This window comes from Channa argus, chromosome 18 (genome assembly GCF_033026475.1).
Source record: "Channa argus isolate prfri chromosome 18, Channa argus male v1.0, whole genome shotgun sequence".
Lineage (NCBI taxonomy): Eukaryota > Metazoa > Chordata > Actinopteri > Anabantiformes > Channidae > Channa > Channa argus.
Genome location: NC_090214.1, coordinates 19,764,191 through 19,781,246, shown reverse-complemented (window position 1 = coordinate 19,781,246; position 17,056 = coordinate 19,764,191). Strand labels below are relative to the sequence as shown.

The window sequence follows — 17,056 nt, the reverse complement described above, 5'->3', positions numbered from 1 at the left end:
CAAGGAATCTGTCTGACTCTATATTTGCACTATTTGATGGACGTGTAGTATTAAGAAAAACTGTATGCAGGACGATACCATGGCAACCAATACACCTCTGTTAATAGGATATAGGACATAGAATAAAGATCTTTTATCCTTCTGAACTTTAGCCATACAAATGACCCTCATGTTCCTAATGCACTCATGTTTGTGGCCTATAAAGCATGTGCACTGGCGTCCTTCTCTAATCAAATACTCCTATAGCGCCTCGGAATTAAAAGTGAATTTGCAGAGTTTTTGATATACAGAAAAAAAAAAGTCCTCCCGGTTTTGTTGTCACTCCTTTTTGTAATGATTCTCTTTGGGAAAAAATGTTTATTGAGCATCGCGTGATGAATGCAGACGTTTTAGTAACGCAATTCGATAACTCCACCGAAATTGTCTCACAGTCACAGCCCTGTTCATGTTCAGGTATTTGAAAACAGTAAAAACACAACCTTTTTCTTTTTTTCAATTCAGTGAGACTGTTGCTCCGGTGAATCACGGCACAGTTTGTCGACCAGTGAAATCTGGCCATCGTGCTAAATTGAAAATGATCGTGCAAATACCAAGATGGAGAAGATATATACTGCTATCATGATACATTTTTAATAGTTTAACAGAGATGCTGGAGGTGCTAACGATAGCACTTCTTGGCACGTAAAGCTTAAAAATCAACAGTCCTGGAAGTAACAGTGCCCCTTGTGCTAAACCCATTTTTCATAAAGTCAGTTCATCTGCCAGGCCTAGAAAATATCCATCACCCAGTCTAAGCTTGTGATGTTTGTGCAGAGATAGGCATCCCAGGATTTGACGTTTATCATAGGGAACTTGACAGTATGACCTAGTCACCAGTGCGAGATAAGGACTGAAGCAGACATACATCCTGATATTACGGCGCACACACTGACGGGCTGCTAAGAGGTATCACTGGCAGCACTGACAAATTGTGTGCGGTCAGGCTGATAAAAGCTGTGTGTGTGTGTGTGTGTGTGTGTCTAAGATGACAACTGTCTGATGGATTTCATTAGCTTGCTAAATTGTCAGCTGGTCTCCAGTTAACTTGTCTTAAAACAATATGATATCAAATATGTATTTAATGGTTACAAACATGATATCATTCTAACAGACTGATGCCAAAACTAACATGTTTGAGGCCAGAAGTATACGTGCAATGGATGACATAGAATCCAAGAGCAGCAAGGCCTTGTTTTTCAGGGTAGGCCCTCAGATAGTTAGGGAAAAAGATATAAATGTGTTACATAGTGCAGGTTTTTACAATTGACTAAGAAAAAAAACACCTTCAGGAGGTGACTGACCAGTACATTTAATGAATGTAATGCTATTTTGGGTTATGTTTTTGCTTCCACAAACTGCTTCCACAACAACCACTTGGTCTAAGCCCTTCGGATCTGTAAACCTGGCTTTAAATGTTTGTGCTAATGTGTGTGTGCAGGTAGAAAAGGGTGGTAAGGCGGACTGTTTGGAACAACCTCTGCTGGTCGGGGACGAGATCGTCGTCATTAATGACGTGGAGCTGGCTGGATACCGACAGGAAGCCATTGCCCTGGTCAAAGGATCGTACAAGACACTGCAGATTATAGTCCGCAGGTACTGAACGTGTGTGTGCACGTGTGTGTGTGTGTGCAAGACATGATCTTAGTGAATCTGACTGAGCACATATACTCAGTACATATCATTATGTCAGGTACCAGAACTCTAGTGTGTGTGTGTGTGTGTGTGTGTGTGTGTGTGCAAGACATGATCTTAGTGCATCTGATATATCATTATGAATCATTATCATTATGATGAATCTACATATCGTTATGTCAGGTACCATGACTCTAGTGTGTGTGTGTGTGTGTGTGTGTGTGTGTAAGAAAGGGAGAGAGTTTTGGGGTGTTCAGTGGGTGATGGGTAACAGGAAATTCGGTAACAAGAGCTTTTGCTAAAACATTGATTGGAGATTTTATCGATTTTAATAAATCATTTTCTATTAATCAACCAAGAGTAATGATTACTCCTGAGTGATTCTCTTTCTCTTGTCATCATCAGACTTACACTCATAAATATTGCAGTAAACATTTAGCTTTTTTTAGGCTACAAGAAGGTTCATACTACTGCTCCATGTGGAAGTGTATTAAAGTGGGTTTTCTAGTATTCAAATCAAGTGAGGTGGTTCTAGACTTAAGATGTTTGCTCCTCACTCGCTTGCATCCTTCCTCGCTACCTTTCTGTCAGCCACTATTATATTATACAGTTTAAATCCTAGCTCATTGTCTGGATCAAAAACCACACACACACACACACACACACACACACACACACATACACACACACACCCACAGAGGCTGGCAAAAATGTTAGCTATCATGTTTCATCCGTCATTGCCAGTGCTGTAATGTTATTGTGCATTATTAGTTGACTACAGAGTGTAATTTAACGCAGATTTGTGAAACAGAAAGCACATTGTTGTGTATCTTTATATAAACACTTCTTGAAAACATCCCACACGTAGTGCAATTTAAATGACCGTCCAGATCAAGGTCCTCTCATACAACCCATAGATGCACCGCTTGAGTCGTGGATGTGTTATGACCACTGGATACGGGATTGAAACATGACACCCATTTGTTAATATGAAAGTTGCTAAGTGACACATCTGGGGGAAAAAAAGATCCTCATTGATTCCAGGCTTCACAATTACTCAGATGATCCTTATGCTATTGCATTTTCAGGCCCATAGACCATCTGCACTAGCAACCTCCTCCTGTTGAGCACCCCCACCCCTCAGGTAGCCACATTGCTGCAATGTACAGCGGCAACCTAACAGCAAGTGACAAGTTGAAGACAAAAACCCATTGTCTGAGCAATGTGTTGTTGTCTGAGCTTTAGTGCAACATTCTTCCAAAAAAATGATTCTTTCTATTGGTGTTGTCGCTGAAATTGTGAGCACGGCTCGAAACTGCTGTCGGTCCCAAATCTTTCATCATCACAGCCTTCAAGCTCCCGCCATCTGTGCCCAACAATGAACCTTAGATCTTCATCTCTTGCCGGCTTGATGTAAAATAAGAATTAACTGGGCCTGCTCAGCTTTTATACAACAGAGCATGATGTTAATTGTTTGTTGGTGCCATGCATCATGTGTTACTAAAGAGCTCAGCAATTGTTGTTGTTTTATTAGATCCAGTAAAATAGATTTAATGAAACACTAACTTTCTACACAGAAATTGTAAAGAAACAAAAAACAATAGTTGTTTGGAAACACAATCAACTGTTAAAGGGGATGTGCAAGAAGGCAGACCTCCTATATGGATGCCAGAGGGTGTGCTATGTCAGCTTGCATCTTTCTTAGTGTTCAGGTTGATTCCTTGCCAGGTACGTGTTTGGGTTTGGGGCGTGACTGCAAGCAAGGCAGCTGTTGCTACTGAGGCTTTTTACTGGAAGACGTGAGTGGCATGGCATAATACAGGACTTTAGACTTTAGACGCACACGCGCAGGTGTAGAAGAATACATGGCACCGTGCGAAGGCGTGGCAAAGAGGGAAGGCGTGGGAATCCAGACGAGCAGACATCAACGCCGCATGTGGGTGTGTATGTGTTTAGGTCTGATCGACTTCCTGTGCAGATCTAATGGGGAACCGCGAAAGATCGATTGTTCTCAGGTCTGTTTTTATAAAAGTACATACAACTGTAAAATGATTTGCGTGTGTTATGTTTTTTGAGTGTGTGTTGAGGCAATTGCTTATTATGGCAATGTGTAGTGGACTGTGCAGCAAGTCAAACAGTTACACCTGAGCCACAGTCACCTTTGGACTGTAGAGTTCTGCTAACAGAGTCAGTTTCCCACAAGCAATAGTGGTCAGGAAAGCTGGAGAACTAATGACAGCTCTGAAAAATACACAATTCTTTGTACTGTTTCATGACTGTTGCATTAAATAAGCCAAGGTACAATAGCCAGTATGTTCTAACCTGGGAAGTGAATGTGATCAAAGTGAGAAATGTTGTCACTTGAAGAAGCCACTGGTTTGTGCACAAATTAATTAACTAACATTTCTATTTTAATGGCTTCATATCAGTTCATCTCTGATTGGTATGGCAAATACTACAATAACCATGAGCCTCAGCTGCTCAGTCGTAGGAGTGAATCAGATGTGTAGTGAATTCTGATACCTTGCTATTATAGTTGAGAACAAAACTAGACATGAAGAATTGTGTTTCTGGGGGGTTTTCATAAAAAGTACGCTTCAGTGATCGATCTCCTCTACTTCTTTTTCTGTCTTATCACCTCATATCACACTTCCTTTTCACACACCTTGGTCAACTATCGCACTGTTCCCAACAGTCTGTAGGGAACAATAAAGATTTACTCAATCCAACTGATAGTTATTGCCACACAAGATCATAGTCTGCATGTGTGACAATACACTATTTAGCAGGTGCTATGAAAGTGTGTGTGTGTGTGTGAGTGACTTTGCAAGTGTTTGAATGCTAGAGATTTTCACTGGCAGGTGGTAGATGACTTTTATCGTGTGTGTGTGTGCGTGAGTGTGTGTGTATGTGTATGCGTGGTGTGTCTCCATCCATTGTCTTGGTTTGACAAAAGGTGTGTGACGTCAACACCAAATGCACCTGCCAGGCACCACCTCACTCATCACACCAGTCTGTGCATCTTATTCCTTCTCCTCTGCACCTGCTCAACTCCTTGTGATTGGTGCATTCAGGTGAGCCCTGATTGGCTGAGAATGGTAAAGCAACAAACAAGTAAAGCGACACACAAAAAAGAAAGACAGGTAGAGTTAGAAAGAGAACCATGCTATTAGTGCCGTCACAGCAAGTTGAAAATAAACCAGAACGTTTTTTGAAGAGCTGTGTGCTGTAAGTGTATTTTATGAGTATTTTTAGAACATTTCTTGTGATATTGTTTTTCTATGTGTTTGTGTGTTTCATATACAGGGTGTGAGCAAATTAAACAAAACAAAGATGGTGTGAGATTAGCTAATGTACTACATCAGTTTTAGTTTCACAAGAAATAACAAATATTAGATTGGAATCTAGTCTCTTATAAATTATTTTCTGATCTTCTGATTGTCCTGTTTTCTGAGCTGTCAGATTTTTAGTGACGTCATATCACGGCTGATAACTTATACCAAGTACATTAATATCACTGAGAAAATCTGCAAAAACAAGTTGCCATAGTTTAAAATGATTATTTACTGGTTACCATTAATGCTTTTTAGTGGTGTTTAAGTTAAGACAAACACTATTCTCATTGAGCAGTAATCAGTTTAAAACACAGGAGACAGGCTTCAGCAGGTTGTTCTGCCCATTTTAGGCTGCTGGGCTTGGCTGAATTAAAGGCCTGCAGGGTGTTTAAACTGACAAGGCACCAACCAGCAAGAATGCAGTGTGTAACAATGTAAGATGCTTCTAGGAAAATTCACTAATACTCTCTCCTTATTGCCAATTACTTCATCCATCCAGCTGCTATTATAAATGGTGACATTCAAAATATGTCACTGCATTCTTATGTACTTGCTCACAATTGCAACTACCAAGTAAAAAGAAATGCAGCACCTACATTGGTGATTTAATATTTATTTTTTTAACCTTTATTTATGCAGGGTGGTTTCACAGAAAGGTCACGTCTCATTTAAACAACTCACATTCACACCTGGATGTTTACTTCAGATATCTGGTTGAATGCTGTTCAATGTATGACTCTTTTTCCCATGACCCCACAGTCCTGGAAAAAGCATGTGCACATTCTGTCTCATACACAAGAATGTTTTTAGTTGTTGACTACATGTTTCACTTACTGTCTGCTTTTAAGTGGATTCCGCCATTTTCAGTATTAATGCAGTATGTACAAAATAATAAGCTAAAATGTTATTGATGAAAAGGTGCAATTGGACACGCATCATTATTAAGAATTAATAACTAGTGGACTAGTTTCATCATCACAGCCATGCTGGTCGACCACCTAAACCAGCAATAGACACTCGTTAATGAACGTAGACCAGCATCATTTTCTCTTATTTAAATATTTTATGCATTGGTATTATTAGAAATTGGGTTTGGAAAATTGCAATACATCAAGTTACATTACAAATAAGCTTATTATAGTGAGGTTGACAAGTACATTTCTTTCATCAACTTAAAATATGAAAAGGAAGATGCTTGAAATAAGTAATTTTGCACTTGTCAGTGTTAATCAAACAGCTTTTTGATAATTGCAAGTCTAGTTTTTAATATAATAACATTTTATTAAGATAAGTAAGTGCAACAGATGAATTGCACTAACATATAAACTACTATTTAAGAAGAAATATCTTGTCAGATAAAAGAATAAGCATATAATGTCTTAATTCAAGAGATTCAAGAGATCTTACATTTGACTTTTTGCAGCTTGTTTTTTTTGCTGCTGGAGCTACTGTATTTAGAAGCAAGACTTTTCATTTCACTTATTGTTTTGCTGTACACATGTGAGGTCTATCTGGTAGATCGGGCCCCTTAGTGTACATTGACTCCCTGATGTAGATCAGACCAAATGTGAGCCCGATCTGGACAGTTGTGCTTTTAGGGGGAGTTTGCTGTAATTATTTCTTGGCAAACAACAGATGGGTGCAGTGACTTTCCAGAGTCTTGTCCTTACAGTGAGGTTGCCAGGAAACAAAACGAAGGCTCCGCACAGAAGCACTGGACACATGGATACACTGTTTGTGAAGACGTTGTTGCAGCATTTAAGCAAGAATTGTGTGGTTTGAAACAATTTTTTTTTTTCATCTGTTTAAACAGAGCCAGGGTATTTTTCCCCTACCTCTAGTCCTAATGCTAAGCTAATGTGGCTACATCCTGACCCCATCTTTGTGTGCATGTGTGTGTAGATTTTGTTGTGTTCCCACAGGAGCATGTGTAATGGAGCTGTTTTTTTCTGTTTGATACCTGACACTTGTGGCTTTCCTCAAAAGTAAGGGGATATTAGCCAGACTCACCTTTGAATATGTGTGTGTGGGGCCAGGGGAAGGCATAATGTGCTTGTGTGTCAGTGTGGGTTATAATTTTCAGAAATAATCTATGTAGCAAACTAAATTAAGATGTTGTTTGAGTTTGTCTGCACAATTTGCACAATGCTCCTCGTATTGTCTGTGAGTGTTTTTGTGTGTGTGGATTAGCTGGATTAATCATTTGCTTGTATTGTGCAGATGGTTTTCCAGCATTTTCTCTTCTGGTTCCTAGTAAGCAGCAGTTGGGACTTCCGTGGTGTTGTGTTACACATTTACACGTTTTATTTTTCTCGAGACAAAAAAGAAAACTACACCAGGCACCTGCTGGTCAAAACGGAGTATTCCTTACATCCAAAAACAACAGAACAAAAGAACACACTCAGGGTGTAGCTTTTTTATAATGGGAGTCTGGGCTTCAGAGGATTTTTCACTTGCAGTGATTTTAATAATCATACAAATACAAATATTTTAAGAATGACCTTGTAATAAACTCACAGAAATTTACAAACTGTTTTAATAAATTGCAATAAAATTTAGAACAGATTCATACCACTGAATCAAAACACTGAATGAATTGATTTTGTGATTTTTTTTTTTCCTGTAGCTCATTCAGGTTGAAGTTAGTATTTTTGCAAGGTTAAAATATTATAGCTTTAGTGTTACACATAGTTCTATGATCATTTCTTAAGCAGCAATTATCTTATAATTTTAAATTATAAAGTCGACCCTGATTGACGTAAATGTGTGTTTTGTTAATGATAAGATTTAGACAAAAATTCAAGAAAGGACAACAGACTACATTAGTAATTTATTATTAATCTTGTTGTTATAAATGCCCCAAATAAACTAAACCTGATACATAGAGTGATAAACCCTGTGAAATGCCATCAGCAAACATTATTTGTGGTGTATTTTTGGCACAAGCCCAACAGCTGTGCTTGATCGCTGTGCTGTTATGCAATAATAGAGCAGACTAATATATCCTGTCATAGTGAGTGATGTCTTCTCCGTATTAACGACTGCAATGTTAAATGTATATTTTTGAGGCTGTCAACTGGAAAACACTCTGCAGTCAGTCAGCAGGTATTTTGTCAAGCAGGTTTGGCAGCTGTGTCCTCTTGTTCTTCACTCAGCATTTGCATGTGCTTTGGTGTGTGTGTGTGTGTGTGTGTTTGATCAAAACCTACTGTATGTTATCCATGCCATTTAGAAGACATACAGTAATGATGGCCAAAAGCATAAGGATATACCTTATGGGGTTTCATACCAAAACCACAGGTTATGATTTGCTGCTTTAGGACCCTCCATCACCACTAATCGGTGGCTGGTTAAAGGAATTTGTTCCCATTAAGCCACAATATCATTACTAACACCAATGCTGGGCGACAAGTCCTAAATCACATTTGCAACTCTAGTTCATCACAAAGGTCTTGGAAACGGTTGAGGTCAGGGCTCTGTGGACGTGAGTCACATTCTTTTACACCAAAGTGGGAAAACCATGTCTTCAACGAGCTGAAACAGGAGAGTATCCTCCCCAGTGTGTTGACACTAAGTTTAAACCACAGTATAGTCTAATATAATTAATGTTTGCCTGAGCATTAGGACTTCCTTTCTGTTGACGAGGGGCTTAGCACACAACTGGAATTTGTTCAAAGTAGTGTAGCTTGTAGAAATTGGGGAGGGTTGCGTCAGGAAGGGCATCCGGCGTAAAAAAAAACTGGGCCAAATCAACATGCAGACAATCCGCTGTGGCGACCCTGAACTGACGGGATAAGACGAAAGGAAAATAAAAAATACTGGTAGTTATTTATTTTAGATGTGGTCAGTCCTAGTGCTGAAATGTTCTACAGCAGATACATACCACCTTATCACTATGGCAGGGGGTGGCACCTAGGGTAGCCAATCATTTTGGGGGTGTCCAATGCCACCCTAAGTGTCACCCCTCTGGCCTCGCCTCTGTTTAGGGAGGACCGTGACTTGGTTCTCTTTGCTAGTTAGTTTTACATTTTTATCCCAAATATCGCGTTATGATTTCCACTGTACGATCTACTGTAGCAGTTTTCAGGTACACAACTCTGCTTCTCAAATCCAGCCTTTAATCAGTTGTCCAAACTGCAAATAAGTTAAAGAGCTGAACAGACACGAGAGCAAAACATTTGTCATAATGTCTAAATGCTGTGAGGAGTGTGTGTGTGTGTGTGTGTGTATGTATGTGTGTGTGATAGGTGCGGCATACTAGCACAGATGGGCGACTGGCACAGGAGGTAGATCAGTCATCCTCCAATCCCACAGTTGTTGGTTCGATGTCAAAGTGTCCTTCAGCCCCAACGTTGTTGCTCCCGGCGAGTGTTGGCCATCTCTGCATAGCAGCTCCTCCATCGGTGTGTGTGTGTGTGATTGTGAGTGCAAATGGGCAAATGCGAAGCAGTGTAAAGCGCTTTGAGTGCTAATAGGTAGAAAAACGCTATGTAAGTGCAGATCATTTAGCATTTATTACAGGTGTGTCATAGTGTGTGTATTTGATGATAATTGATAGTTCTAATAACAGTTACAGGTATATGTTGTAGTTGTTGCAGAGAGGCTCCGACCTTTGACTGTCGGACTTCCTTAGATTTAGTGCTAAGGGTGTTGATCTGACGACTGAAGCTTACTCCTCTGACTGTAGCTGTAGGTTAAAATCATTTGGTTTCCGTGTACAAGTTTCCATGTTAAGTTACTAAAATGAAGTGAGCTAACACTGCTCCTGTAACATCAATGGTTGCATTTGTGCATTAGAATTAGCATTCGGTCACTCGTTCATGTACAATAATTTTCTCCATCCATATTTTGAAGGAACTAATTTAAAGTGTAAAATTAAACAGCTGGATTTAAACTAGAAATATACCTCGATAAATGAGCAGCAACAAGAATTTAAAGACTGCAGGTTTTTGTGTAGGGACCCCCCCCACACACCCCTTTCCTGTCTCTCTCTTTGTATTTCATTCATCTCCAGTGACTCTGTCTTTTGTGCTCTTTTGTTATTGGTTGACGTAATTGAGCTGAATGAATGTTTGAGTTTCTCTGCTCAAAAAAAGACAAGGGAAAAGTCATTACAGGAAGAGACCACCACAATACCGTTTCCCAGGCAACTGTTGTGTGTGTGTGTGTGTGTGTGTGCGTGTGTGCGCATGTTTGCATTTAAACATTGCGAGGACTGAGATCTATTTACACAGTCACTTTGTGTGGATTTGTTTGGCAACTGTTTCACTAGAAAACAACCGCAATATTGGACAGTTCTGCAAAATTCTACAATACATTTAATGGCAGTGTATTGAAAATGATTGCTTCCTGTAGTATCAGTGTGTGTGGAAAATGCAGTGCTGTAGTAAAGTAAGGGAATAGCTGTGTGTAAATGTAAAAGATCCTTAAATAAATCTTTAGTCATGTCATTTCGGGTGCTTTGACCCCTGCTTGCTTTTTTCCTGTAAAGGTGTCGAAGTGTCCATTGGCAAGACACTGAACCCCTGTTTGCTCCCAGTGGGTCAGGCTAGTGCCTTATATGGCACCTCTGCTGTTATTGGTGTGTGAGTAGGAAGCAGCACTGCAAACTGTTTATTGCAGACACGTGCAGAGGTCATTGTACCACTGACGTATAACTGGGTCACGTCATTACAACAGGCAGATGGCATATCATTATTATGTAGTCTAAATATCCATTCATCCATCCACTCACTATCTGTAACCACTTATCCTGTTCAGGGTCACGGGAGGCTGGAGTCTTATCCAGCTGTCATTGAGTGAGAGGTTGGGGTACACCATGAACAGGTTTCCAGTTTATCTATTTACACCTTCAGACAGTTTAGAGTCACCAATTTAACCTACCTGGATGAAACCCATGCAAGCACAGATGATTATTTTATTGAATAAATAAAAATAACCAAAGTTAGTAAAATAACTAAATAAAGTGGCGACCAGGGTTTTCCTGGTGCTATGACTCCTCAAATACCTTTAGTTTTTGGGCTTGGACCCCTCTTATGCATTGATATTACAGTACTGTAGCAAGTTTAAAACTTAAAAACGTGTGACGGCAGCAGTCGCAGCTGTGTTCGACTGGGAGGCGCTTGGAAAGATGTCATGGGAAAAAAGATTTGATATGTTTTGTTATACTAGTAATGATGTTCAACAAAGATGTTTTATCACAGTTAAGTTTAAGGTTTAAATAACGTGGGGTAGTGTTAAACTGAAAATTCTTAACCCTGGTTGCACCATTGTTTTCTGGCTTTGTCTTTTGTATATCGATAGTGAATTTTTAAATCCCTCTCTTAAGTTAAATCAGTTTATGGCCTGTTTGTAGTCATAACCGATACTGTTGGAAATCAGTGAGTAAGAATTATTTTTGGCAACACGGGATGCACAAGATCACTCATCGGTGTGATTAAAAGACCTTGATTTGTGAAGTATTGAGCTTTGAGGCTCGAGAAGGGGAGCAAAATGAAAAGTAACTATGCGTTGGTATATTTGGGGGAGGGCTATGGCTCCATTGGTAAATCAGTTGAACAATAAAACCCTGTGGTAGCAGCAATACGTATGTGTAGCTGTCCAACAAATATGTAGAAATAAAATATACAAATTGTTTCGATGATATAAAATTTCATTTATTGGGATAAAATGTTTTATTCATTTTGCCCATTTGATGTTGTCTGAAGCAAATACTTTTGAATCAGGAACATTTCACCATTTTCACACGAGCAAGACCTGAAACGAATGAAACGTTTCTCACATATGTCCAGTGATTGTCTGTAACTCAACCACATGTCGTGTGTGTGTGTGTGTTAAGATGGAAAGTGGTAGGTGACAACATGGTCCCTCCTGTTCTGGCGATTTAGGGTGTTGTGGCAGCCACACATTCCTCTGACCTGCTCAACAGGTTTTACCTAAATGGGCCATTATCTGTGCACCTGCCTCTGTGTGTGTCTGTTGTACGGTTAGTGTTTGATTGTCTGCTTTATGAAGTTTGTCTGAATAAACACATCAGTGGAATGTCACCGGTTAATAAAATACGTTTGGGCGTGTTTTGTGAGCATGTGTGTTTTTGTAACTTGTGCATTGTGTTCTTTATTCTTCGCTCTGTTCAAAAGGATCATAGATTTAAATGGTTCTCGTGGGTGGAGGAAAACAGCCCTTACGTCATTAAAAGACTGAGGTTTTGGTTATGTAATGACATGGTTTTTATCAAATACTGTATACATTATGATAATTCTAATAATAAAAAATGTACATCAGCTTACAATCAATAAAGTCAGAAAAATGTATTAAATGTTTAAACTGTGTAGAACTTCAGTTAATCAGATACATTTACCACTATGTTACCAACAGCCCTGTTTCCAAAATTTGGACATTGTGTTAATAAATGTCCAATAAATGTAAAATTCAATCATTTGCAAATCTTATAAGATCTTTATTTGGTTGTAAAGAGTACAACATCATTTTGTATCAAAAGATAAAAGTGAGACTTTTTACTTTTTTTTTCATATTGTTTACAGGGCCTGGGGGCTCAATGGGTAAAGCATCAGGTTGGGAGCCAGAAGGCTGCTGGATCAAATTCCACCCCACCAGGTGTGGCCCCGCACGGCCACCAAGGGCCACCTTGGTGAAGACTGATTAAAAAATGGGAGGGCTGCAGCAGGATGGGCTTCTGGCATAAAAACTCATATCAAATGTCTTAGTTTTTAGCATTTGATGTGTTGGTTTGTACTTTTTACAATCAAATATACATTTTAAATGATTTGCAAATCATTGCGTTGTGTTGTCACACAGCATGCCAAGTTTTTTTTCAAAACGGGTTGTAGTTACCTCAGTGTACACATATTGTGATTAGAGGGGGAAACAAAGGAATTTTGATTGGTAAAGCTGCTGCATTGGTTTTGTATTGGAATGCATCTTTTTCTCTGTTCATCTTTAAATTTTCTCTGATAAGCTCTTCTCTTGTTTCTGCTTGTGATTTGATGAGGCCAATTGAACACAAAAATGAATGATGAGCCTGGTCATTCAAAACACAAACAACAGTTATATTATATTCTAGTGCCATGCTATACTGACCTTTGACCTTTGAGATCTTCACTGCTGATAAGTACCACAGTTGACTTGCTCTGTAGGTCGCCACGGCTTTTGATAAACGACTGAAATGTGAACGTTTTACGCAGAAAGAACAGACATGCAGACAGTCCTGTTTGAACCAGTCTTACCTAAACAAAGCAAACACGGTTTACTTTAGCAGCCAAGCGGTGATTCTGTTGGTGAGATGGTTGTAGAGTAGAGATTCTGCCATGGGACATGTATAAATACTGTATAATCAGCTGTGGCTGATTTATTTGAGAGAAACTTAGGCAAATAATCGGTAGAGTAGCCGTTTGGGATACAGAAGCCAGCGGGATTGAATCCCACCCCATCAGGTGTAGCCCCGCCCAACCACCGAGGGCTACCTTGGTACCGGTCACGAGCCCGAAAGAAAATGTGAGGTTTACCGCAGGGAGGGCAAGTCATGCTAATTATGTGCGGAACACATTCCACAGTTGTGACCCCTGAAGGGACAAGCCAAAAGTCACTGATCTATCGAACAAAGCCTTTAAAGATGTGTGTGGCTGCGGCACAGGAGATACAGCAGTCATCCACCAATCCTAGGGTTGCAGGTTCGATTCCCAGTTCCTCCTGTCAAATGTCAAACACTAACTTATTTGCGGCGCATACCTACATCAGTGTGTGATTGTGACTGCGAATGGGTGAATAAGAAGCAGTGAAAAGTGCTTTGGTTACCATCAAGATAGAAAATAAGAGCAAGACTGTTTACCAGAACGTGATGGTAGGAAAAGTAATGCAATAATTGGTTCAACCTCCTTTGGTAGCAATAACCTTAAGCAAGATCTTCCTGTAGCTGTGGATTAGACCTGCACAATGTTCAGAAGAAGCTTTGGACCATTGTTCTTTAGAGAACTGCTTCAGCGCAGTCATATTCTTAAGTACGGCGTGTACGACTCTTCTTAAAGGTCATTCCACATGCCTGCATTAGAGATGTCCCACACTGTAGTTGTACTCGTAAAACATCGCTGATGCTGCACACAAAGCAAAGTCGAGTGCAAGCTCCAAAAAGTCATACTCATTTTTCTCAAAATGATTTTTCCTTTCTTGTTTCATTGATCTGAGTCCAGTTGTTGTTTAATGACATCAGAATCCCGCTATTGTCATTACTGTTTACATCATCACTTTGCATGTTTAATGAAATGAAAGATTTTGCCTGTTTGTGTTTAGCAACTTAATATAAATATTATATTTTATTAATATTTGTGATTTTGGTAAATAATGCTCAACCAATTTAAAAGTAATGACAAAAACTCAAAGAACCGCACAAGGCGACGACAAATGTCTCATTAGAATGACATTTTTATTTTCTGTGTTTCTTCTCAGGGAGATTGATCCAGGATACAATGAGGAGTTTAGCACTTTACCTCCTTCGCTCCAAGCCATCCCTTCTCCTTCCCCACCTCCTCTTTCTTCTCCAGCCCCACCATCCCCAGTACAACAACAACAACCAGCATCCTCATCATCCCATCACAGGAGACCATGTTCAGCAGGAGGAGTGCAGCTACGCATCAAAAACAGGTGAGAGTATTATTATTATTATTATTATTATTATTATTATTATTATTATTATTATTATTATACTTATTAGTAACCCATTGTTATTTTCAAGGAGAAGGAGCATTTCATCCTAATTTATTTTGTGGGCTTCTAGCCCAGTCAGAGTTCGGCCTGAGGTTTGCTGCTCTGTCCTGCTTTTTAATTGATTTTTAAAATGTAGTCATTCTTATGACTTCTACGTGGATCTTAATCTGGTAAAGATTCGCTTAATTACCAGCTAAGAATAAATTGTCATTTTAGCTGACAAAGTCAATAAATCGAGAACTTTTTTTCATGGGACATAAAGAGAGGAGGTGGGATGGTGGGGCTTCCTGTCTGGTAGAACAGTTCCTGCCAGTTTCCATTAATTTTGTAACATGTCAGTCAGTCACACACTGCAGGTTAACAACAGGAAGTGATGTCAAAAGGTTTACGGCTGTCAGCTGGGAAGGTCATCACCCCTGGTGGTAGGATGTCCTTACTAGGCTTCCTATGTATATGTGTATATGTATGTGTGTGTTTGTGTTTGTGTGTGTGTGTTTGTAGTGTCTGTGGGGGTTACAGTCTGGTCAAAAGATTTATTACAGTGTCCTGTTGGGTTTTTGTCACTGAGGGCTCAAGAGCAGATCAAGAGGAAAACGAAAAGCCCAAACACATCCTGCTAATGCTGTCACTTCACAGCTTAATACAGCTCAGTACACGGCTCTGAGAAGTTTTGTACACTTAAATTCTTGCTGGGATATTTTGTATGGACCTTGATGTGTCCACTTGATTTTGAAATTCCAATGCTTGAACAGAATTTGGTGAGAGCAATTTGAGTTTGGTAGAAAGTTTTAAATAGAGATCGAATCACTACACTGTAAATTATGGCCAGCATTCAGTTTTTCCCATGTTGGCCTGTGCCCAGCACAAGATGAAGTGATCTGTATGTTTCTTAATGAACATCATCTTTAGAAAACAGGCTTGACTATGCTGTGTTTTATATTTCTGGGATTTCAGTGCGTGCTGTAATGTGGGGCTGTACAGATCCTCCATATCACAGTCAGCTGTGGTCTAAGTTCTGTGTAAATGATTTTATGTGTTTTGTGTCACTGTTTGCTAGAACACTTGTACATACACCTGCCTTGAATGTTATCATCACATTCAATATCTGTTCTGAGTTTATCAGAACATAGATGTAGATTAACAAGGTGCAACCCTACTGCCTAATCAGCTCACTTGGAGTTTATCAGTTGCAGTGGCAAGGCTCTTGGGGCCCCTTAAGTTAACACCTATTAATTTATATTTTTCCTTCTTGTCATTTTTTGTTTAATTTCTGGTGACCAGAAAGGTGCTTGTTTCATTGCACTGACTGTCAAACTAACACTCTACATGTATGACACTCGGACTGTCCCAACAAACTAACTAGAAGGGTTAAGGCACTTAGGGAGCATTCGGAGCAGCTGTGGTACAATGTATGGGTGAAACAAGGGTTAAGCCTTTCCAGCTATGTTGGGCACCGACTATCTGATTTTACACAGAATTGCATGCTTTCTCCAAATAATCATGATGTATATTTTGGTATACAATGCTTCTGGAAAGTATTCATAGCCATTAACTTTTCAACCATTTTGATATATTACAGCCTTATTCAAATATGGATCAAAATTATTATTTTCCTCCAAATTCTACAAACAAATACCACATAATGACAACGTCAAAGAAGTTTGTTTTAAATCTTTTCAATTTTGTTTTTAAGAAAATGACAAAAATCACATAATGCACATAAGTATTTGTCACACTTCCTGAGTGTATTCAATTGAAGCAGACCCAGAGAGAGAGACGGAACCAAGCAATAGGGAAGGTAAGGACGGTTTTATTGTGAGTCGCTGCACAGCAACAGGAGGGAAGGGGGGTGTAGGTGAGGGACGCCATTCGTTGAGGAGACTGGCTGGAGGAGCTTGGAGTCCTGCTGCAGGAGGGAGCAATGGAGGAGGGTGGGTAGAACCCGGGGGGCAAGTAACTGTGGGGACAAGGAGCTGGAGAGGAAAACTGGGCGAAGCAGGGGGACCCAAGGTTCTGTAGAGGGGGAGAAACAGTGATCAAAACAAGAATAGTTCAGTGAGTTCAGGTAAGATGGCAAGAGCTCTCTGATACCATGGGGGTTACTGAGACGATCTGGTGACTTTTAGTGTGCAGGAAACCGGTATATGAACAGCTGTCATCAAGGTGAGGGATCACGTGCAGGTGCTGCTGCCAGTGCAGTTCCAGGTGCACTAAAAACACAAAGACGAGAACACACAAACATAAAAACAGACAGAGAGTGGGGGAAAGGAGGCGAGAGGAAGATGGGGGAGCTGCTGCTGTGACAGTGTTGGCTGCCTTTTCCATCACAT

The 17,056-nt window shown here is 39.8% G+C and overlaps 1 protein-coding gene across 6 annotated transcripts in view; it reads left to right on the top strand.

Moving 5' to 3' along the window:
• The window catches only part of shroom3 (shroom family member 3), a 70,538-nt gene that overhangs the window by 17,487 nt on the left and 35,995 nt on the right, over positions 1-17,056 (top strand). For 4 of the 6 annotated variants that reach the window (XM_067483543.1, XM_067483542.1, XM_067483541.1 and 1 more), the window contains 2 exons: positions 1,478-1,632; positions 14,469-14,663. In XM_067483543.1, coding sequence (XP_067339644.1) covers positions 1,478-1,632; positions 14,469-14,663 — 350 coding nt within the window. Of the gene's footprint in view, positions 1-1,477; positions 1,633-3,563; positions 3,687-4,803; positions 4,900-14,468; positions 14,664-17,056 lie in introns of those variants that run through there. The other 2 variants (XM_067483545.1, XM_067483544.1) reach the window with 2 other exon arrangements.